Source organism: Labeo rohita, chromosome 15 (assembly GCF_022985175.1).
Source record: "Labeo rohita strain BAU-BD-2019 chromosome 15, IGBB_LRoh.1.0, whole genome shotgun sequence".
Classification (NCBI taxonomy): Eukaryota; Metazoa; Chordata; class Actinopteri; order Cypriniformes; family Cyprinidae; genus Labeo; species Labeo rohita.
In genome coordinates, this window is record NC_066883.1 from 12,433,957 (window position 1) to 12,459,882 (window position 25,926).

At 34.7% G+C, this 25,926-nt stretch overlaps 1 protein-coding gene across 1 annotated transcript in view; it reads right to left on the reverse strand.

Moving 5' to 3' along the window:
• The window catches only part of ptgir (prostaglandin I2 receptor), a 41,390-nt gene extending 20,685 nt beyond the window's left edge, over positions 1–20,705 (reverse strand). Inside the window, exons 1-2 of the mRNA XM_051129615.1 lie at positions 20,351–20,705; positions 18,357–19,283 (exon numbers count right to left, since the gene is read on the reverse strand). Of these exons, the coding sequence (XP_050985572.1) occupies positions 18,357–19,181 (825 nt within the window). The 5' untranslated portion in view covers positions 19,182–19,283; positions 20,351–20,705. The remainder of the gene's footprint in view (positions 1–18,356; positions 19,284–20,350) is intronic.
• Positions 20,706–25,926: the final 5,221 nt, after the last annotated feature.

The window sequence follows — 25,926 nt, forward strand, 5'->3', positions numbered from 1 at the left end:
CCTGTAAGTTGGATGTTTTGGTTGACATGGAAGTGAAATTAACTGTAGAGTAAGTTAATTAAATCTCTTTGTGTATATTTAAAGAGAATAAGACCAGGGCAATCCATTTACTATTCATCAAGTTTCCAGCTGTTACACCTGAGATAAGACACAAGAACAAAACATGCACACAATTACCAAATATACATGCTTTCATGCTGCACATTGTGCAAAAAGCAATATGTCACTGAACACTTCTGAGAAGTTGAAAAGTTGCCTCACTACACACTCTGAAAGTATGAGAATTTGCATGCAACCACAGCCAACTGAACTTTCTGGAACAGCCCACATGGTATTCTATTGTCTCATCAAAAACATATTTTGAACCCCCCCAAAACTGAAAAAAAAAACTAATAATGTATTTTGGAAAATTCTAAATTCTCAAGAATCTTTTGTCACTTCCAAGAAAACAAAAGCAGGACTAAATCATAACATACTGATGATGAACTTTTCTCTCTGATGTACAGTAAATACAAGATTTGCAAACTTCCTCAGAAAGAATACCACAGGCCCCAAATGTCAAGGGATACACTAAGGCACACTGCACACTTCAAAACAGTTCTGTTGATGCAATTCAACTCATTTTTTTATTTTTTTATTTTTATCAGTCAAGTCGTATTATATACTAACCACATGCCAAAATAAATCACCATTAAACTTGCATAGTGTATTTATATACCCTTAACATCCCCCAAAAATAAAAGGTTCCCTTAGGAAAGTAAAAAAAAAAAAAAAAAAAAACATATGAGACCTCTCAGCTGTTTTCCCCTGATATCAATGCAAAATATGTTTTTTTTTTTTTTATTTATTTTTATTATAATTATTTGTTACTAGAGATCTCAAATGGTGCTTATATTTGTCAAGACGTCAAAAATACATTTCAATATAAAAATTTCTCACTGACCTCTCCAAATAGTAGTCCAAATAATCTGAACTACATTATCCACATGCATCTGCATCACACACAAACTTTTAAAGTTGACCTTCAAGGCTTTTGTAACATTCTGGCAAGCCAAAATTCAAAGTCTGTTTAGATGAACTTTCCTGTTTTATTTTTTGTTATTAGTGTTCCTGAAGTATGAATGTCTTGAATGGTGTACATTGAAGACAGTTTAGCGCAGCAAAAATATCAGATCAAAGCAAGTACGCAGTCACACTTACAGAATTTACGGCTGTATGTATGTGATTTTGCTTTCAGAGAATGAGAGATCAGAGAAACAGCTGCTGTTGACCTGAAACAGGCTCTCAATTCCATGCGTTCTTGTGTTTTGAAACGTGTCAGAATGCAATTTACAATCCAGTGCAAGTATGCTTTGCATGCTTAGTGTTGCCACAGGGGGCGCTATAGTAGACACAAATCTACACTGATCAGCCACAAGATTAAAATCGCTGACAAATGAGTTGAATAACATGAGGAAAACTCCAAACAATCTAGGTTGACAGACGCTCACCAAAGGCCCTACGCTAGCCGATGGCCGACCGTTGGCTTGGTGTGTCCTGGCCTTTAGGCAGCAAGTGAATAGTCAGTTCTTAAATTGAAAGCAGATGAAAAAGATCTGATTTAAGTGACTCTGACAAGGGCCAAATAAGGATGGTTAGACAACTAGATCAGAGCATCTCCAAAATGACTTGTCTTGTGTAATGTTCTCGGTTTGCAGTGGCTAGCCTTGCTGAAAAATCCAGCATAAACCATCATGGATTCCAATCTGGTTTATGCTGGTTAGTGCTGGTATAGTGCTGGTCCAAGCTGGTACAGTGCTAGTTTACGCTGGTTAGTGCTGGTATAGTGCTTTTCTAGCTAGTGGACCAGCATATCCGTGCTGTTCTCAAGCAAAGTGGAGCAGGTGATGCTGGTTCACCACAATGGTTTTGTAGGGTTGAGTACCAGTAGGCCAGGTGTCTTTATGCAAGTAGTGTTTTTAGGACAAACATAGTTTCCATGCATGCATATTTCTCTATTTAACACAGTAAGGGTGCAACAGAAAAAACATTTGAGCCGCTGAAGATGCAGTAGATTACGTTTGTGAATGGAATGGACCTCCCGATCTACATATATCCGTCTATGTTTGCGCGAATCATTTGTGATCCAGCTTCACTTACAGCAGAAGTGAGTATAAGAGTTTTTTTTAAGAATATTTGAAATTGCCTTTCCTAATAATGTGCTAGTTAGCAAGTTTAGCGACTAAATGTGGCTAAAGTAAACAGGCTCGTCACTCCACAGAGAGAAGAGAGGGGCGGACCGAGCAGAGCTCATTAACATTTAAAGCAACCTCGACCACAACAGGATGATTTTTGCAGAGCTGATTTTGGTAAAAAAGGGTGTTGTTTTACACTACAAATGTCCAAATCTAGCTGTCAGTCACTGATTTCAAAAAGTACACATAGTAAAAGATATGTCAGTGCAGTGAGGACCACGAAATACAACTGCTGAAATAGAGTTAATTCAACCAAAGTCAATGGCCAGGTGCCTAACTAAAAGGAACACTAATTACCATAATGGTAAAAGACTTCAGCAACCTTTGTACATGGAAATACATGGAAAATACAACAAAATAAAGCCAACTGGTTTACAATAAGTGAATGTGCTAATTCTGTTTTTGCAGTTGTTCAGTCGTTCTCTGGTGATATTGATTTTATATAAGGCTGTGTGGCTGTAAGTACTTGATGTGTTTCTGCTCACCTCTACACTTTTTTTCTGTTGTTGCTGTTCCTTTTATTCTTAGTGTTAATCATAGCTGTCATCACTAATACTCAGTCATCACTTGTAGAGTGAATCTACTTTATTTCACTAACTGCAACACTGCTTCAGTGTTACGTTTACTCTCTCTAGATCAGGACCATGTGAAAACAGAGCAGTGTTTGTTTAGCACTGGGGATTTTACTGTGTAAACGTAACCAGGAACATGTTTTTCTTTATTAAATAATTTATTAAAATTAATTTGGAAAATTGTTCTTGGTCTTTAACTACAAACAAACCAAGTTTCAAAAGAAACATGATATGTAACACATACACGTTTTGTTGTGGTCTTGCTGACGACAAAAAGAAAACAAATGCTGGTCCACCAGCACACCAGTATCCCAAGCTGGTCCCAGCATGCAAAACATACCATATGCTGGTCCACCAGCACACCTGCTTACCATGCTTGGGACCAACAAACCAGCAATGCAAAACATAGCTTTTGCTGGTGACACGTTGCTATCTGTGTTTAAACTAAACTCATTTAAGCCTTGCCAGTTTAAACATTTAAGAGCCAGAAGATGCAAGCTCGCGCACGCAGTGAGAAGATTTGTGCGTGCGCTCATTCGAGGCACACAAACCCACACAAATATTAAACTCTCTGAAGTACTGTGTTTGAATGGACAAATTTACACAAAAATCGCCAAAATGCCCGTCTTGGAATCCTATAACAGAAATAGCCGGCTGAATGTACTCTATCAATTCACTGGATCAGTGCATTTTCTTAAAGTGACAGCACTTAATATTAATCGTACAGAAACAACAAGAAAATCACTCACTGCTCTTGATTGAATAGCTTTGGTAACTTTAATAAAGATTAATATTTAATTTAGTACAGTAAAATATGCAATGCTATTCTACATTTACAAACTGAACCGTGAGTAAGTTGAACCGTTCCACCCCTAGTAAGTACTGCCGTAAGTACTATATAGAGAGCACGTTTGATCGCAAAACTCGAAAGTGAAAGTAAAAAGCGATTTCGGCAGCCATATCACCCTGTAGCCCAAGACTGGTCACCCAATGAAGCTAAGCGGGGTTGAGCCTGGTCAGTAAGGCTGCACTATTATGACAAAAATCATAACTGTTTATTATTCCTTTGAAATTGTAATTGTGATTCATTAATTACGATTATCACAGTTTACACTGAATGATGTTTTAAACAGCTTTATACCATAGTTTGAAGCAACTGCCACATTTTATATATATATAGTTTAAATATAAAAAAGTAAAAATTTAAAATTTAAAACAATGAGAAAAAACCTTAAGATCTGTAGGAAAAATACACACACTCTTTCTCACACATACAGACACACACACACACACACATCTTAAGAAAGCAGAATAATAATGTAATAATGATTTTTTGTTTGTTTGTTTTTTTTTTTTGTAATTGTGCTTTTGAACGATTACATAATTGTGGCATCTGTAATTGTAATTACAATTATAAATTCAATGAATTGTGCAGCCCTACTGGTCAGTACCTGGATGGGAGACCTCCTGGAAAAACTAGGTTGCTGCTGGAAGAGGCACTAGTGAGGCCAGCAAGGGAGTGCTTAACCTGTGGCCAGTGTGGGTTCTAGTACCCCAGTATAGTGATGGGGACACTATACTGTGAAAAAGCACTGTCCTTTGGATGAGTTAAACCGAGTTCCTGACTCTCTGTGGTCATAAAAAATCCCAGGATGTCTTTCAAAAAGAGTAGAGGTGTGACATCGGCATTCCTGGCCACATTTGCCCATTGGCCTCTGACCATCATGGCCTCCCAACCTTCCCCATATACTGATTGGCTTCATCACTTTGTCTCCTCTCCACCAGTAAGCTAAATTAAATTAATTATTGATGCCCGCAATTTAAATACAGTATAACTACCCAACGTTATAAATATATATTTCCTACCATCTCATATTTATTCCCTTTAGGGGTTCCGTAGAACAAGTCATTTTATTCCCGAACACAGTATTGGGATGCGGCGGATTGCGGGGGAAATGGGGGCGGGGGAATCATGATGTCGCCTCAACATCGTGATGTCTATCAGCTATCGGCGATGGACGATGGCATCGTTTACTGGCCCATGGGCCCAACCCTAGTTCTGTTATTTATTTATGTGGACCAAATCTGGGCATCCCTGTGCTAGACCAACAAATCTGATCCACGAAGGCCCCACCTCGCAACTTGCAGGACTTAAAAGATCTGCTGCTAATGTCTCAGTGCTGCAGATCACTGGACATGTTCAGAGATCTTGGAGTCCACGCCTGGACACATCAAAGCTGTTTTGGCACGAGGAGGATATTGAGCAGGTGGTTTTAATGTTGTGGTACCTCAGTGTACGTTTCTCATGTTACTTTCTCTGTTAGTCAGTTGTTAGCCAAAACAGATGAAAGCTCTGCCAACAGAAACTGTTTGTGGTAAGACATGGTACAATGCAAAGTAAAACAATCTGAGGGAGTAAAACGTTTAAGTAATTTAAAAAGAAATCTATACCATCTTGCAGGACAATAGTATTGGTATAAAAAAGATAAAACTTCAATCTGAGTACCAAATGGATTTCCCCTAATGTTATCGCCTTTGAAAATGTTAAAAAAATCCACAGCCTATCTCAGTATGGTTTCTCATGGCTATTTTTGTTTCTACAAAATGCTGAGACTGTCATTCTAAGAGAAAAAGAAAAACAGCATCTTGATAAAGATCAGGGAGTACTGAGCTATAGGCAGTATTTCAGATAAAAGTAGGGCTGAACATCATAAACCATTCAAATATATCATTTATATTTTAGGTCTTTATATTTTAAATCATAAATGATTATTCATGTAAACAAGAAAAACAAAAAGACAAATGTTTCAACTCCCGAGAGATAAAAACAATTTTTGAACAGCACACGGTACTCTTTCCTGGGTTCGTGTTCTTACAGAGCATGTCATGAGGTCAAGCATACCACACAAAGAGTACTAAACAAAAACACATCTAAAAAAATAAATGAATTAATCCTCCTCACAGAATCCAAGACAAATATCTAACATTTGAGATCACTCCATCAAAATTCATGAGAAACATGTTTGCATAAGACAGCAAGCACACATTATTCAATTTTTTTGTTGTGGTTTGTAACAACAGCTGGTGCAATGCTACAAGAGATCATAAATTTGGAAAGTCTGTTGTAGGTATACAAGGCTGCTGGCTATAGACTCAGATTTTTAATTTGATAAATCATTTGAATTACAATGAGAGTCAGCTCATGACCTTTGTCCAAGATAAGGCTACAGACCTGCTTTTTCCTGTGTACTGTGAAACTCACACTCCGAATGGCCTTAGGGGGTTTCAAACACTAATAATATTTAGCTAACCAAATGTTCCTCTTTGTTGCTATTAACTTTACCACTGATGCACTTCTAAAATTCGTTTATCCGTTAAGCCACTTGAATGTCTTAATTTCGTACTTAAGCAATAACATAACTGTATACATTCATAGCTTTTCTTTGCAAAGAAACTAAATGTTAGGGTCTCTGGCATCACTGAAGACTCAGGTCTCTGGTGTCAACTAACAAAATAAGTCTCATCAAAGCAAATTTATAGATACTCAAGTGATCTGGAGATGATCATATGTTTGGTTGGCTCTGGGTTCAGCAGTAACTGAAAACACTTTATGAAGCCTTCGAGACTCATCCTTCAAGACTTTAGAGCATTCAGTCATTAAGCCACAACACCACAAGCCACAATATTTGAAAATCACAAGCATTTAGAGTACAATAATGTTCACTTTGTGATTCTTTCAGCAGGGTAGGACAGGAAACACATCTTTTGACAATATGACCGTTAATCATGAGCTGATGTTGAGGTTTGATTCTTTTACATGGAGCATCTTTCATACTGTAAATAAGTACTTCATCCAGTAAATGTTTGAAAAAACATGTAAATGTACAGGAACATGTAAATGTAAATGAAGTTCCTAGAACTTCCAACGTTCAGGAACACATAGCCGGTGAGTTGGATTAATGCTTTTGTTTGCGTTCAAACAAGTTTGCACTGAAACATGGTTTTGTGGTTTTGACTTTCACTTCCCTTTACCCAGCATGCAAAGGGGCATGAATAATTATGGTTGCTGTGTTTGACTATTTAACATTTTCCTTTCAGACATGTAAAGAACATTTCTCAGAGGAAACTTGGGATAAAGCTCATAATAACAAATGTTTTCAATCTAAACAGAAGAAATTTACATAGGATTTGCATGTTTTAAATCATCAAGTTCAGTTAAGAAATAATAAAGTAAATGACATTAAAAAAAATCATTGCTTTTATTTTATTAAGGAAAGTCACTTAAGGCATATAGGATAAAACTTTTAACCAATATAACACCATACTTGCCAAGTTGATTATATTAAGACATGTTTTGTATTTACAATTTTACATAAGTTTTTATATATGTTTTTTGTTTAAATATAAAAGGAAGGCAAGGCTTGAAGTTGAATCTGAAATGAAAAAGGAAAAGAACAAAACGTAGCTGCAGAGTAAAAAGCTTTAAAATAAAAAATAAAAAACGAAAGTTGAAGTAAACAGACAAAAATACATTTGAAATGTTCCTTGTTTTTTCATCTGCACACTCAAGTTTTTTGTTAGTCTACACTGTAAAAAATAAAAAACAATTTGTTGAGTCAGCTTAAAATAATTTGTTACCTTGCTGCCTTAAAATTTTAAGTTCAGTCAACTAAAATAAGTTTAGTCAACTTGAAATGTCAAGTTGTACTAAGTAACAACTTAGATATTTGTGTTTGATAACAGATGGGTAAGTAACCCAGCTGCCTTAAAATTTTAAGTTGATTCAACTCAAATATCTAAGTTGTCACTTAGTATAATTTAACATTTAAAGTTGAATAAGTTGTTAGGTATGTTGTTCATTATGTTTGCTTGTAGTTACATTTTTAATATGTTGTAGAGTTCTTATCAATATTTAGTTAGATTTCATGAAATTTAATGTTAACACAACATGTCACTTTTTTAGTTGTTTTGAATTTAAACATGAATTGAGTGAATGTTTTTTGGGGTTTTTTAGGCATGTTGTTAAATATGGTTGTTTGTTAAAATATGTGTTAATAAAGATACACAAAATAAATAAAATTGTATAATTTCTAATTAAAATACAGGATCATTTGTAATAAATCAGAGATGATGGCCTACTTTACTAGACCAGCTGGTATAATTACAGTAAATGGTTGCACTATGGTTGGGTAAACTTTTAACTAATATATATCACTATACTTCCCTAGTACTTTTTATGATATTATATGATATGATATTATATAATACATTGTTTCAGGGATGGCCCACTCTACCTAAAAAGACATTTGTCTGGAGTGCATGATCTCAAAATATTTATACCTTCTGAATAACACACTCTATAAACTAAATTCAAATGAAAATATTACAGCTCGACCTTGAAGTTAACAAGGTAATTAAGAAAAGAAAAGAACAAAACAAAACAAAATGTGGATTTCTAAATCACAGCTTTAACAAAGAATGTCCAACTTCACTTTTTACAGTGTGAGATCTGAAGACATCTTGTTTCTCCTTGTCTAATTAGGGCTGTAATTATAGTTTATCGCTAATGAACAGCTCATCCTGATATATCCCTCAGACCAAAGGGAGTCAGATGAGCTCATGGTAACTAATACCGTTGGTATTTTAATAATTGATTATTATGAAAATGGCTGGTTTGAAGACTTGAAGAGACAAACAGGAAAGCCCAGACAAATTCAGCCATGCAACAGTATTCATTTCTCATCGCCTATCTGCATTTTATGAGTTTTGGTGCAATGAAAACCAGTGATGCATAAATCTGTCTTGACGGCATTATTGGCCAGAGCAAAAAGGCACTCCGCTTTTCATCAAACTCCCTCCATAAGTTACTTACATAACCCAAACTGCAATCAAAAGCTTCCTGTGGAAAATGGGCACTCCCAAATACATGAGGATTTATGAATACCTTTCCAAGAGCTTGAGAGAGAGAATTATTTTTGGATAAAAAGCAACAACAGTGCTTACAAAGTAATCCAAAAGTTGGTTTGGCTATTAAATCTAGACCTTTTCCCAAAGGAGACATGAGTATTATGTTTGGGTCACCTTTCCTTCAAAGGTTTCAATCAATAATCTTGACAAAGTGTGTAATTTATCACTGGGCTTGTACTCAATGTTCTGTCTCAGGCCTGGTTGAATATCTGCGATCCATGAATAACCATGATAATGTGGGTTTCACATGAGCCTATCTGGTCTGCATAGACATGCTGACCTTATTTGATTTTGATTCCTCAGTTAGTTTCAGAGGTTACTGCAGCGAGTCTCAGGTATCATCGTGTTCTTTACTGACTCCAGGTCAGCACCTCTGGAGACTCGGTAATGTACAAGCTTAACTCACTATTGATCTCAGTATTGATCAGTGCTTTCACGGTGGCCTTTACTTCCTTCAGCTCAGATAATCAAGAGTCGAGAAGAATTCAAGGATGGTTTAAAGATGCAAATGACTAATTAGGAAAAGTGGGGCGTTTATAATCCATCACTTTAAATGCTTCGACAACATATGTCCAAAAACAGCAAACAGGTCAAGAATGCAAACCACAGCAAAATCATATTATAAGAAATATTCATGGTTCAGTACAAGATAAGCTCAATCATCAGCATTTTGCTGATAACCAATAAAATGCTGAAAAACTAATTACATTTATTTTGGCTCATCCCTCATTTGCTTTGTAACAGTTATTACAAGGGAAGTGAATGTGGTGGTTTTTTGGAGGATGTAAAAGCACAAATGTGAAGCTTTGAGTTTTCAAAAAGCACTTACATTAATGGGGTTAAAAACGTATTAAAAGGGTTACAAAGCATTATCTCAGCTCTAAAGACATTCCTGTCATTTATACAATCACACTAAACCTGTTAAAAGTATAGACTTAATTTTGATGCCTGTTGAATATTCCTGGTTCAATACAAGTTATTGACAGGACAAATGACAGCACTTGAGGGATAATGTTGATTAATACAAAACATAATTACCACTTGTCTTTGTTGTCTTTACTACATGGAAATTCAATTTACAGTTGAGGTCAAAAGTTTACATACACCTGTTAACGTTAATTATTTTAGCAAAATAAGAGGAATCATACAAAATGCATGTTATTTTTTATTTAGTACTGACCTGAATAAGATATTTCACATAAAAGACGTTTACATACAGTCCACAAGAGAAAATAATAGCTGGATTTATAAAAATGACCCCGTTCAAAAGCTTACATATGCTTGATTCTTAATAATGTGTTGTTACCTGAATGATCCACAGCTGTTTTTTTTATTACGTGATAGTTGTTCATGAGCCCCTTGTTTGTCCTGAACAGTTAAACTGTCTGCTGTTCTTCAGAAAAATCCTTCAGGTCCCACAAATTCTTTGGTTTTTCAGCATTTTTGTGTATTTGAGCCCTTTCCAACAATGACTGTATGTTTTTGAGATCCATCTTTTCACACTGAGCACAACTGAGGGACTCAAATGCAACTATTACAGAAGGTTCAAATGCTCACTGATGCTCCAGAAGGAAAAACCATGCATTAAGAGCTGGGGGGGTGAAAACTTTTTGAATTTCAGCATCAGGGTAAATAACTTATTTTGTCCTCTGGGAAGCAGGTAAGTTTCTTCTGTAGTTTCTAAAGGGCAGTACTAAATGAAAAAAAAAAAAAAAAAAAGATATTTAGGCAAAATAGGAAAAATGTATGCATCTTTATTCTGTTCAAAAGTTTACACCCCTGGCTCTTTATGCATGGTTTTTCCTTCTGGAGCATCAGTGAGTGTTTGAACCTTCTGCAATAGTTGCATATGAGTCCCTCAGCTGTCTCAAAAACATAGTCACAGCATTTTAAATACACAAAAATGCTGAAAAACCAAAGAATTTGTGGGACCTGAAGGCAGCTTAACTGTTCAGGACAAACAAGGGACTCGTGAACAACTAGTACTAAACAAAAAAACACAGCTGTGGATCATTCAGGTAACAACACAGTATTAAGAATCAAGTGTATGCAAATTTTGGAATGGGGTCATTTTTTTTAAATGTATTTTTTCAATTATTTTCTCTTGTGGACTATATGTAAACGTCTTTTATGTGAAATATCTTATTAAAAATAAGATGCATTTTGTATGATCCCTCTTATTTTGGTAAAGCAATTAACATTTTGCAGATTCTGCAAGGTGTACAGTATGTAAACTTTTGACCTCAACTGTATATACAGTATAATTACTGTAATATAATTACAATGTAATTGCAAGAGAAAGTATTGAAATCTATTTTTTCCTCCTATCTCATATTTATTCCCTTTAGGGGTTCCGTAGGAGTATTTCCGAGCACAGTATTCAGATTCTGCGGGTGGCAGGAGGAATCACGATGTCGGCTCAATCTGCAATGGATGATGGTATCGTCTGTCGGCCCAACCGTATTCCTAAACATCAAATATCTGCCTCCAAATGCAAGATAACATGACAGAATTTGTCTCTGTGCTTCGTTTGTTTTGAGGCGCAAGTAATTTTTTATGTGGGAAAAAAGAGCCACAGTGGCCTCTGCAGTTGCAGCAAATTTTTTTTTATTATTGATACTTTGTGGCAGTTTTCCAGCAAGTGATGGTTTTGTTCTCTTAAACACATGAAATGGAAACAGTGCTTTGTTTGCAGATGTTCAGAAGCTTAAATTTGAAACTTAGGAGGAAAACTAGTAAGTGTGTAACTGTAACCCAAAGAGGGCCCGTGAAAAAAGATTTTTGTGGTAATCAACATTTTGCCTCAAGTGCTGTCAATTCAGCTTACCTGGAATTTTTCTTTAAGGTCAGCATGACATTAAAATCGATTCAGCTTACTTTACGTGTTTCTAGTCTTAATGCACATGATTGACAGTATTTGTAAAAGTAATTGTAAAAGTTTGATACATTGTTATTTCATTGGCTTTTCCTTTGTAGCACCTTACAGTAACAGTGTGTGAATAATCATGTACTAATACCTAGATTAAATATTACTTTATTATGAACCAATGATGAGTTAAGGCATGTGCTAATCAGGAATTATATGAATTCATGTGAGAATAACATTCCCCTTAACTACATGTTTGTTAGATAATGTATCAATTAACATTTTAGGGGAAGTTTACACAAATGAATTCATATGTCATAGCTGAGGTTTGTTCTTGATTAGTACATGCCTTGACTCATCATTAGATCATGTTAAACTAATATTTAATTTAGGTATTAGTACATTATTAACTATGTACTGTTATTGAAAAGTATTCTCGTTTCTTTTAAGATAGCAAAAATGAATGTTCACTGACAAGCTCACTTGTGCCATACCCAAAAACAGTCATAACAATGTGCTCACAGACACGTTTTGAGCAGGTCCGACTGTACACGGTTCAAGAAGGACAGATTGAGCACATGGCCTTATATTTAATAAAATCAAAATGAATTCTTTACTCATAAAAGGAAAGTACCTCTGTATAATAAAATGTACCATTACTCAGCCAGAACCAAAAATTTCAGGCCTCTACTGGGGTTTTAAAAGTACACTGGATGAAGGTCAAAGAGAACTCAAACAAACACAGTTCGTCTGTTTAACTTTGTGACATTTCTGCACACAATAATGAGTCACGCAGTAATGCAATAAGACTGATGAGTGCAATAGCTGTAATGATAAAAGAAGAAAAAAAAACATATATGAGCCTAAACCTTATAAACAGGTGCGGATTACAGTTACAATGAACTAACAGTGCTGAAATATTGCATGTACATGAAATTCAAGGTCTACTGTACCTTTACTGAGCAAACATTTAGGTCTGACAGCAGTCGCGCAATAAATTAAATTCAGATGACAGAGTGATCAAAGGCAGCGTGTCATTTCCTACCCTGTGTGCTGCGGTAGATATCACAAGCTTTGGCAAATGCCCAGTGCCACAACTAGATTATTGTGAAAACTGCTAATAGTACAGACACCAATGGGGGTTTCTTCTACTGTGGGACCTTTTGCACTTTTAGAAAATAAACAAAACACACTCTTCACACTTTTACTTGTTTAAGTTATCTACTAACAATGTTCAACACTTTCTTTGGAAATTGAAATGACATTTTAAACAGTAAAACAAATGTTCATATGATTTGATACAGCTAATTTTATAGCTAGACTTTCATATATCCAACTAAATAGATACAATGAGTTTTTTCACACTTATTTGGAAATGACACATATATACAACGCCATTCAAAAGTTTGGGATTAGTACAATTTTTAATGTTTTTTAAAGACGTCTCTTATGCTCATCAAAGTTTATTTGATCAAAAATACAAAAAAGTGATCATGTGATCCTTCAGAAATCATTCTAATATGCAAATTTATTATCAATGTTGGAAACAGATGTGCTTCTTAATATTTTTTGGAACCTATGATAATTTTCTGAAAATTCTTTGATGATTAGAATGTTAAAAAGAACAGAATTTATTCAAAATAGAAATCTTTTTTAACAATATAGGTCTTTACTACCACTTTTTATCAGTTTAACACATCCTTGCTGAATAAAAGGATTCATTTCTTTCAAACAAAGAAAGAAAAAAATTACTCCTTTGAAAGGTAGTGTATATTGTTACAAAAGATTTCTTTTTTAAATAAATGCTGTTCTTTTTAACGTTTTATTTATCAAAGAATTCTGAAAAAAGTTTCACAGGTTCCAAAAAATAAAAAAATAATAATAATAATAATAATAATAATTAAGCAGCACAACTGTTTCCAACAATCAACATATTAGAATGAAGAATTAGAATTTCTGAAAGATCATGTGACACTGAAGAATGAAGTACTGAAAATGATACTGAAAATTCAGTATGTATAGAGAGAGAGAGAGAGAGAGACAGAGAGAGAGAGAAATGATGCCACAAATGAGGGGCAGCTATAGTTTTATGGTAGGTTTTTTTCACTCTGTAAATACTTAAGATGTTTTTATCATTACAGATTATCAACCTTTAAAAATGGGGAAATTGATTTTTTAATTATTTTCATAATTCTAGATTTACAGTTAGGGCCTTAGCAGAAAACAATGCAAAAACAAAAGATGAAATCATGTCAAAAAAAAAAAAAAAAAAAAAAAAAAAGGTCCCACCTTATATTAGGTGGCCTTAACTATTATGTACTTACATAAAAAATAAGTACAATGTACTTTTGGTGCTATTGACATGGGATACACGTAAGGTTAGGGACAGGTTTGGTGGTATGGGTAGGTTTAAGAGTGGGTTATAGGTTTAAGGGACAAGTCAGTGGTATTAATAATGTAATTATAGAAATTAATTACAGATATAATTACATGCAGGTATTTTTTAAAATATAAGTACAATGTAAAAACATGTATGTACACAATAAGTGCATTGTACAAAATGTTTCATAAATGTTTAATTTAAATGTAAGTACATAGTAGTTAAGGCCACCTAATATAAAGTGGGACCAATAAATGATTTATGCAGCTTCATGTAGCAATTTGAAAAAAAAAAAAGTTGAAATCTTTTAGCTTTAATGACAATCAACCCCTGAAGTGTCCGCAGCTGAAAAACTCCCTCTTATGCAGGTTTAATAATATTCCTTGAAATGTGGTCAGAGATACACATACACCCATATACATTGGTCCTTATCTAAATCAGCAAAATATAAAAAACAGGTTTTATCCGATATTGTGACACAGTTCCTTCCTTCTTTTATCTCCTTCTGCATGCAGCCTCTCTAACAGGAAATGTCCAGCTCTACCCTGTGCTTGTTCTGAATGGAGACGTGCCCCGCCGTTTAATGTGACAGAGGTTATATATGACATTTGGGTGGGTGCAAATACATGTCATTCTGAGTCTGTGTGTATGGAAAGAAAATCACAATGGTCTGGTTGTGTAAACTATTTGCTTTGGATAAAGTATCTAGTGTTTATTTCCAGGCGACAAACAGAGCATCTCATGACACAAAAGGAATACCATTAGTGTCATCTGTCATCTTTCAATACACTGCAGAGAGTGTATGCTGATGTCTACAAAACGGCTGGGAGGTCACGACAAAGATGCAAAATACAAGAGAATGGGAGTTTAAAGTGGGCTGTCAATTTAATGCATTAGGGCCACATGTACTAAACGGGACAAATTATCTTGAGACTGTAATCCCATAGAAGTGCCGATGGGAGTGGAAAGTTCTGCGAGTGATTTGCTGACAATGCACAAAAGGAAAGAAAACAGTCGCAACCAGCGCAATTCCATAATGACCAACGCAATCTACCAAGAGCAGCCCAAATTAGCCATATCAAGTACAAAGTGTTTTTGTGGCCATTAAATATTGGCACATTTTTAAGTATTATCTAATTATTTAAATACTCCCCTACCATAAATTTTGCGTCTAAAACGAAAACTTTTACAAAAGCAATAAGGTCAGCCGCAAACATGCCCATGCTTTTTCATTGCAAATTTTTAATTGTGTGTCTTTAGTAATCCTAAAAAATCTTTAATGCCAAAAGGTTTTGTGATGACACAAATCCAACCCCTCCCCCCCGGGGCATATTTATTAATATTCTCTGAGCATTGTTTGACAACATTAGTTATAACTTTCTTTAGAGGGTTTCTAAGAAAATCTTTGTAAATCCTAATGCAAATATGAGCAAGCATCACTTAATAAACAACATATAATTAGGGTATTATACTTAAAATGACATAGCGAAAATGATTTTACTATGTGCAAAAACAAACCTGAACTTGTCTACTCAGAAAACACTACTAATCTATTTTAAACTGGCATAGAGAAAAAAAACGGTTAGTCTAATCCAGTCTGCCAGGGTTGTCAAGTTTGAAACGTGCATCTAAATTAAAAGCCAACTATGACTATCAACTGGCATTTGGGAATACAATCCAAAAATAATAGCTTCTGTTATGTCATACATGTCCCAGCTCCCCCGCAGCACGTACACGCCCAGTAATTGCTACAGGCGACTCAAAGACTACAACAAAACCTCACCTTTAACTCAATGAATGGGTTATAGAAGGTAAATACGTGATATGTTTCACTGCAGCTGGTTGATTTGTGAAATACAGACTTCTTTTTTAGTCACATAAAATTAATGATTAGTAGTAGTGTTAGCATGAGGCAATTTAAAGGTAAAAGATTTGGTTTCTTATGGAGATCTTAAACTCTAAGAGCTTAGACTAAACAACTGTGAATAATTTGCCACTAAATTGCAAAAGATAGCCTACATGACCTTTTAAAGCAGAATCATTTGTTTTAAAAGCAATTATACTTCAAGCATGGCTATTTCCAATCTACCGCATCCATTTAAAAAGATGACAAGGGCTGGGAAAGTGCATTCACACGGACAGGGATATGTAACAAGGACACCAGACTTCATAATCTGAATGAGGCGCTGTTGGTGACTGTTGGTGATGTGATAAAGTTGATTAAAGTTAAATTTATGCAAATGAGCAGTGACATAAATACAATGATTATCCATGCAATTTGCATCTGGTTGACTTAAATAAATTGGCTGAACGGTAACACCAACTCAAAGTCATCAGCAAAGTGACTCATTGAAAGGTCACTGAAAATGTTTTTTTTGAAAACAAGCTTAAAAAAAAAACAAAACGACATTTTCCATGATGTGTGTTAGAATATGTGACTCTGGACAACAAAACCAGTCATAAGCAGCATGGGTATATTTGTTGCAATAGCCAACAAAACATTGTATGAGTCAAAATGATTGTTTTCTTCTTTTATGCCAAAAAGCATTAAATATCCTGTTCCATGAAGATATTTTGAAAATTTCCTACCATTAATATATCAAAACTTCATTTTTGATTAGTTATATGGATTGCCAAAAACTTCATTTGGGCAACTTTCAAGGTGATTGTCTCAATATTTTGATTGTTTGCACCCTCAGATTCCAGATTTTCAAATAGTCGTGTCTCTGCCAAATATTGTTCTATCCTAACCAACCATACATCAATGAAAAGTTTATTTATTCAGCTTTCAGATGATTTATAAATCTCAATTTCAAAAAACTGACCCTTATGACTGGTCATGAAGAGAGTCTGTGCATGGTAATGGTTGTTTATAAATATTGGGTATGCGTTGGAATTTGACAATAATGGTAATTCTTTTAACAATTGCTTATTCTATCTTGACGTGTCCTCATAGAAGAATGCCTTTTGTAGTGATGGGCGTTTTCGAAACAATGCTTCATGATGCTTCAAAATATTTACAAGTCTTTTGTTTTAAATTTGTGTTTCGGAGTTTGTTTCAGAATTGCCAAGTCACATAGTTTCAGGAAATGAGGCTTTGTCATGTCAGTTTTGAACTTTGATGGTTTTAAAACATTCAGATGCCACTGATCTGGTAAACCGATGGAAGAGTGACAATGGTTTTTAACCAAAAGATTTAGTTCTTTATTTGAATTAGATTTTAATGTAATAAAAGCATTTGTAATCGGTTTGTAAAAGGTATAATTATACATGTTTGGGTTGTGTTTTTGTTGCATTTACACCGTTTTAACCAGCGGCAGTGCTTCTAAACAATGAATCGTTTGGTGAGCAAATGATTCAGTTGATTCAACAAAACTCCGTTTTCTCACCTTTTAACCAACCTGATGTTGTTTGAATTGAAAAAGTAAAAAACTAGCACTGCCTATAAAGCTCTATTGAGTTTTTTGAAATAAAAGCTTTATTGCAAAGTGTTTTTAAATACTGGACTATGGGTGCTGTAAAGCCTTAAAGGACAGAAAGATTGGTCCCACTTTATATTAACTACTATGTACTTGCATCAAAAATAAGTACAATGTACTTTTTTGTGTTCATAGTGTATTGCAAAACACTTTTGCTGCTATTGAGGTGGGATACGGGTTAGGTTAGTTCAGGGACAGGTTTGGTGGCATGGGTATGTTTTGGGTTGAGTTGTAATTACAGAAATTAATTATAGATGTAATTAGTGCAATTTTTAAAAATACAATGTTAAACACACATTTACACAAAATGTGCATTGTTCCAAATGATTCATTCTAAATGTAAGTACAGTAGTGTAGTAAAGCCACCTAATATTAAGTGGGACGGAAAGGTTTCCCAAAAACGCTGCTAGTTTATTCACTCTACACTCTTAAAAATAAAGGTCCTTTATTGACATCAGTGGTTCTATGAAAAACCTTGAACAGCCATGGAACCCTTCAAATGCAGAAAAGTTTCTTTATAGTCAAAAAAGGTTCTTTAGATTTTTAATATGTTCTTCAAAATGGTTATTTTAGGAACTGTTCACTAAAAGGTTCTTTAGGAAACCAGAAATGGTTCTTCAATGGCATTACTGCAAAAACACCCTTTGGAATCTTTATTTCTAAGAGTGTAGAGAAAATAAGAACTTGTACCACTCGCATACTCTGGTCTGGACTGTTTTATTAAAGATCTGAACCCTTTGAAAGCACATGACCAATAAAATTAAGAGAACCAGAGCAGCTGTAAAATGAGTCTCTGGAAAACAGGCTGGAAAACAGAGATTTAGCTTTGGACTAGAACAGAAAATGTTCCATACTCACAGTCAGAGGTAAGGAGCAAATGACGAAGATGAAGGTCATGCAGGCCAGAAGTAGTAAGTGGTCCATTTCCTCTTCTCCCTGTCCAAACCAGGTGCTCAGCCTCCTCTTTCGTCCAGCCGACACCACCGAACCCCGGCGCGTCAGCTGGCTCCGGTGCATGTGGCACAGGGTGACGATAACCGAACCGTTGCACAAGAACACAATGGCGATGAGCAGTGCCATGAGCACGGCATAGGACAACGAAAAGACCAGCGTTCTCCTCTCCTCATCCTCACTCTCTCCTTCCGCCTCCATCTTGATGAAGCACCACGTGCCGGGGCAGTACTGCTTGTGCCGTCCGTATCCAAAGAATGGCAGCAAGCAGAACATGAAAGTGAAGAGATAGATGAGGAAGAGGACGATTTTAGCGAAGCTTCGCCGCACGTGTTTGGAGTAGAAATACGGGTGACTGATGGCGAGGCATCGCTCCACCGCCATGGCACACAGTATGAGCATAGAGGCCAGGCCAAAGAACGTCATGGCGAAGGCGAAGAGTCCGCACAGCCACCGGTTTCCCATAAGACCCACCAGGGATTTTCTTTGGGCATAGCAAATGAAAACCGGCGGACTGAGTAAACACGTTCCCAGCAGATCTGTCAAAGCCAGGCCTGTCACGAGAATGCAGAAGACTGAGGACTTGGTGCGACGCTCTTTCTGGTGGACTCCCAGGATAGCCAAAGCTATCAGGTTGCCAACCACCCCAGCGATGAACATCACAGTGCTCATCACCGGATTCCCGTTCACATCAATATTGGTGATGTTCTCGCATGACTTGTTTGAAACCATGTTCAGATGATCCTGCCCTTGAACCCTGAGCCCAGGCACAGGGATCGGGCAATGGAAACTTTGTCTATCGTGAAAGACTCGCAGTTCCTTTTCTTTGAGGATCTGTAAAAAAAGGAACATTTCTTTAAAATCAATGTCTACAACAGACCCCACCCATAGTTGCTTAATGACTGAAGCATCCGATTATCACTTTTTTTTTCTTTTCCTGTGCAGATGTATTTTATATTAAAAACAGGAAATTGGCAGCATATATTGTCCCCTGTTTTAAATAGCCGTAGACTTTATTTTAGCTCACAGCTATTTAGTTTGCCATTGCTTGTTATAGCAGAAAAGGTGAAAACCTATCCGCTCTCTTGGTAGAGTGCATATGTTTGGATGCAGATTTAGATATTCAAATATTTGGTATGCGTGAATAAACCTTAACACATTTCGGTGCATAAACAACAAACATTTTTATGTCACCTCAGGCAAAAATAGCTCCTTGAGGTAGCACAGGCACATTTATTCACTTTTAATATTGTATGTGGTGATTTTTTATTTTTTATTTTTTAATTATTTTTGTATGCAATGTACAGTGATGAGCAAACGGGATTTTAAATGATTTTCTTTTACATTAAAACCTGGAAGTACACAAATATTTGGATTTTTTACTAATTCTAAGTCACTACTTTAAAAAATAAAAATAAAAGTAAAAATAAGCAAGTTTGGCAATGTGAACTCCACTGAAAAGACAGTGAGATGTACTTGTTTCATCTGAAGCATGAGATGCAAGCCAAAGAACATGATCATCAGGTTTTATGCAAACATGTGGAGTTAAAGTTGAAGCCATTAAAGCAAAAATGGGACAAACCAAATACTTTTCTCTCAAACTGCTATGCTGAGAATGCAGTTTGTACGCAGTTGTTTTCGTTTGTTATTTAAAATTAGAAAACAAGCATTTTCACGTGTGGGCTCAGACTTTTAAAGACTAAAGTACATCTTTAAAGACTCAAATGAATGCATTATTTGTATGATTTTATTTATTAAGCGTTTATTAAGTGTTATGTATTATTTATCACAGTGTATTACGATGTTCCTATGCTGGACAACTGAATCACACTGCAGATATTTCATAACAGGTACGCTGTCATGGCAATAAAGCATCAATATTGAATCAAGTCAGTACGCACCTGTCCACGGAGTGTCCATCACTGCTGCGCTTGGCCATTCCTCCCGACCACAACACTCACTAACCAACATAAATGGATTATTTCAGTCACTCCAAACATAATATTTAAAAGCGAAGTCGATATACCAGGTCTTCTGGTTTCCGTTTCTTCAGTAGACGTCTTTTGTTTCATTCATAAACAGTTGTTAGTTTAGTTGTTAGTCTGTTTAGTTCTGGCCAGAAACAGATTGCGGCTCAAAACAATTTCCGATTAAAGAGTTTATTCCGTTTGATACCAAACAAAACTGTAAGAAACGTGTTGACCCGCTCGTTGTGAATGTAAGATTGTAAGACTACTATAAGACTTCCCTCCTGTGGCTGATAAAATAGACGTGAGAAAAGAAATAGGAGGAGCATCTGACAGCTTTGTTCCTCCTCACTTATTAAACGTGTGAATGATCTGCATAACACACGCGCTGTTTACTGACAAACAGACCAGCGCATAGATGAGATAAGAATAATGTGTATTTACTGAGTTTACGTTTAGAATTTACATAATGGTGACGCGTCATTCAATACCTTATTAGGAGAGATCAACTGAAATAGCGTACAATTTAGCTGTTAAAGCAAAGAGCACAAAATTGAAAATGCTGATTGTCTTATTTTCAAAAATGTCTGATTTTTAATATTTTTTTAAAGCAGTGCATTCTGCTCACCAAGCCTGCGTTTATTGATCCAACGTTCAACAAAAGATCTTATAATATTTTTACTTTTTAAAATAACTTTTCTATTTGAATATATTAGAAAATGTAATTTATTCCTGTGATCAAAGCTATATTTTCAACATCGTTACTCCAGTCTTCAGTGTCACATGATCCTTCAGAAATCATTCTAATATGCTGATTTGCTGTTCAAGAAACATTTCTTCTTCTTCTTATTATTATTATCAATATTTAAAACAGCTGAGTACTTTTTTTCAGGATTTTTTGATGAATAGAAATATCCAAACATCAGCATTTAGGTAAAATAAAAAGCTTTTGTAACATACACTATACCATATGAAAGCTTGTCAGTATTTTATTTATTGATTTATTGGAAATAAATTATAGAAATTAATACTTTTATTTAGCAAGGATGCTTTACATTGATCAAAAGTGATGACAAAGACATTTATAATGTTACAAAAGATTTCTATTTCAGATGAATGTTGTTCTTCTGAAATTTCTATTCATCAAAGAAACCTGAAAAATTCTACTCAGCTGTTTTCAACATAATAATAATAATAATCATTAATGATAATAATAATAATAATAGATTTTTTCTGCAAATCAGAATATTAGAATGATTTCTGAGAATCATGTCACTGGCATAATGATACAAAAAATCAGCTTTGAAATCACTGAAATAAATTACATTGTAAAACACATTCAAATAGAAAACAGTTGTTTTAAATAGTAAACATATTTCAACATTTTAAATGCAGAACTAGAGAGCCGAAAAGACTTCTTTAAAGACACTAAAAGTCTTACTGTTAGTATATTTTAAAAATATATATATTTTTATTTTTTTATTTTAACAATGTTTAATGTATTAGTATTAAATGTGAAATGTTTATAAAATCGTATTAATATATCCAGCTGTAAATCACTTTTGGGTTCTGAATGGAACCACTAGTTTTAAAAGTGAATAAGGGACAAGAATGTGTTTCCCCTCAACTTCACCAAGATTTACTTCCAAACCGCTTCAGTGGATCTGTGCTAACTCTGTTATGTAAAAGAAGATCCTCAGAAATAACTGTGGTCAGACTGCAGTCCAAATAAAATTAACTACAACAAACTCACATGCTTTTTATAATTGTCTAGATGGCATGCAGCATCCATTAAAGCAAATGAAAACAAGTCTAAGTCTGAAATTAGATAATGTTTGGATGCATATGTTGTGGCTTAGCCACTTATTGTGTGTGTCTGTGTATGTCTGTGTATACAGAGTGCATATATTTGAGTTGCCTGGGATGTTAATTGTTCCTGTCCATCAGTATGCATTATGAATATTCGAGAAGTAGCCTGGAGCCACGAGAAATAACTACACAGCACTTTCTACAGGAAACAAACAGAATTCTTTGTCCACGGACCTAATGGCCTGCCTTATCTGTTCATCCCAAACACTTACATGTGTCTCTGTTTACAATTTTTTCTGAGAGCACTGGTACCATATTCTCTTGTCCTCAAGACTGACCATGTTGATATCGCCTTCGGACACAAAATGACTTCTGACATAAATCTCCAGTTGCTGTTTGCTTAAAAGAGTGCTTGATGTAATAAATGCACACTTGTATTGTGCTTTAAATCTTAAAAGTATATTTAAAAATGGTACTTGCTTATAATATAATATTTATGAAATGAAAAGGCCACTTAAATGCACTTAAAGTTCAAAGTCAAATTAAATGTTTTGCTTTCAAGTCTTTTGTTGTGTTTACAGAAGTGCACTTACTTTTTAATAAAAACCGTATGCACATACTAAAGCACATGTTAAGTTCTTATAATTTTAAGTATGTTATTGGATATTAGATTTAATGTTAATTTTTAAAATATACCAAACTGCAACGTCATCATTACAAATGTGCATTTAAAAATATATTCAAATACATGACAGAGTATTGAACACAGACATGAAAAGTATATTTTAATTACCATAAATGATTGTCAGCACATTTAATCATACATTTTATTATATTCCAAAGACAACAGAAGTAATTATGAAATTAAAGGTGTACTTCAGTCTTTAGTCCTGTTAAAACAAAATTGTATGTATATATTGTTATATATTGTTACCTATTAAGAATATATTTATATATTCTTTATATATACTGTGTGTATATATATATATATATGTGTGTTTTTTTTTTTTTTTTTTTTTTGAAAATAAGAAGTTTTACTTTTGCATTACACTTCAAAAACATCTGTTGAAGCACATCTGTTTAGATCATATGTGTCTATCGTCTGAGTCACTTTCAGGTGCTGATTTCACATTGTCTTTGCTGTAGGCCTGTCTGTTCAAACCTGACAGACTCGTGGCTGGAACTTGGTCTCGTCATACTTACGAACACTGCCAGACTGCTCTTAGCAAAGCACACGCACATTTTGAGTGGGTATGATTGATCGCTGAGGAATTTGTAGTGAGTATATGTTAATCCGACACATTTTTATTGGAAGCATTAAAAGTTTTCAGGTGGAAAAAGGCTGATGATTAATTCAGACATCATTTTCAAAGCTGCATTCAATATCCACTTAGCTTTGTTACCGAAGCATGCAGGCCTCATAAACTAAAACACAGTGGGCATTTTAAATAAACAGAAGAGCAGCAGTCAGCACTTTGTGTCTCATGACTATGAAACCTCCGATAAGATCCTAGGAAACATTGTATATTGCAGTAAATAACCCATGCATCCTTAAACGTGACAGAAAGTGTTGTGCAATCTCACACTATATCACTATCAATCTCTTCAGGGTGTTTGTTTAAGCAAATTCAAACGGTTAACATAACATAACATAAGCCTAGCAACTAGCACACAATGACAAATGGCTCTTGGAGTTTAGCACATCGTCAGCAATAACTGTACATGTGTGTGAATCTATGTTCAGCTCTCAGCTCAAATCAGCTCAGTGTTGATTCAGTTCAGTTGAGTAACAGCTGTGACTCTGATCTTATGACTCTGGTCTTACTTGTCACATATAAACATAATATTTGTGATGAGTAGGCCTATTTTCGCTTCAATATAATCACATTTATTTTGGATCTATTTTGACAGAGGCTCAGCTGCACAAGCGCCAACACTGTCAATATCCAGCCAGAATAAGGAAATGCCAGAGGTCAAAAGTTCAGTGCAAAAATACACTGGTGTTATGAGTGAGTCACTGAATCATTCATTCAACCAATTCGTTTAACAACTTTGAATGGGGCGTTTACACAACATCATTTTCAACTTGAATTGAGAAAACTTTTTATAGGATTTGGCTGTGCATTTACGTGACAGTACTGTTTTGGGTGCTTGCACTTGTTTTCAAAGTGCAAGTGTTTATTATCTCCATGTACACTACAAAAATGCAAATTTGTGAAAGCGGTGATGACATACACTTCTTCTGTGTTCAGTCTGTAGGTATTTGAGCAGATGTAGTCTTTATTTACACAGTGACATCACCATCTACTGGCCTGGCATGCATAATACAGTGTTTTTAGTCATTTTCACGGATTTGTGTGAATGGTGATCGTTTGGATTGTGTTTGATTGACTTTCAAAAACAAAACGCCATTTTGCTCGGTTTGTTCGCAAACACAGTTCTGGTGGAGTTAAAACAAGACAAAATCTAAATTCTGAATATTTTTTGAATACACAGGCAGAAGTACTGTACACTACTCATCGACAGTTTTTGAACAGTAAGCGAACAGTTTTTAATGTTATTTTATTCATTTATTTATTTATTTTTTAAGATTTCTCTTCTGCTCACCAAGTCTACTCTTATTTGATCCAATATATGTATATATATATATATATATATATATATATATATAAAAATATATATAGCAGTAATATTGTGAAATATTTATACTATAACCGCTTTCTGTTTAAATATATTTTATTTATTACTGTGATTACTCCAGAAATCATAATAATATGCTGATTTTCTGTTCAAATAACATTTTTATTATTATTATCAATATTTAAAACAGTTGAGTAACATTTTTCAGGATTCTTTGATGAATAGAAAGATCCAAAGATCAGCATTTACCTGAAATAAAAAGCTTTTGTAACATTTAAAAGCTTGGAGTCAGTATTTTTTATTTTTATTTATTTATTTTTTGGTGGGTTCGGGGTGGGTGTATTCATCTAAAAAAGCTGAAAAAAATTATACTCAGCTGTTTTTAACATAACAATAATAATCATAATAATAATAATAATAATAATAATAAATGTTCTTTGAGTAGCAAATCAGACCATTAGAATGATTTCTGAAGGATCGTGTGACTGGAGTAATGATGCTAAAAATTCAGCTTTGAAATCACAGGAATAAATTACATTTAAAATATATTTTTAATAGAAAACAGTTATTTTAAATAGTACAAATATTTCAAAATTGTACTGTTTTTGCAGTACTTCGGATCAAATAAATGCAGGCTTGGTGAGCAGAAGAGACTTTAAAAAACATTAAAAACCTGTTCAAAAACTTTTGGTAGTGTATGTCATGTGTCTAATTATGACAGCCCTAGTGAAAAAAATACTAAAATGTATTTGACATACATCAATTTTGCACTACAATATGTACTTAATAAAAATCCCCTGCAATTGTACTTATTGTACAGACTTACAGGAGAAGTCCACTTCCAAAACAAGATTCACATATAATGTACTCACCCCCTTGTCATCCAAGATGTTCATGTCTTTCTTTTTTCAGTCGTAAAGAAATTATGTTTTTTGAGGAAAATATTTCAGGATCTTTCTCCATATAATGGACTGATATGGTGCCTCGATTTTGCACTTCCAAAATGCAGTTTAAATGCGGCTTCAAACGATCCCAAATGCGTTTGTAAGCGATCCCAGCCG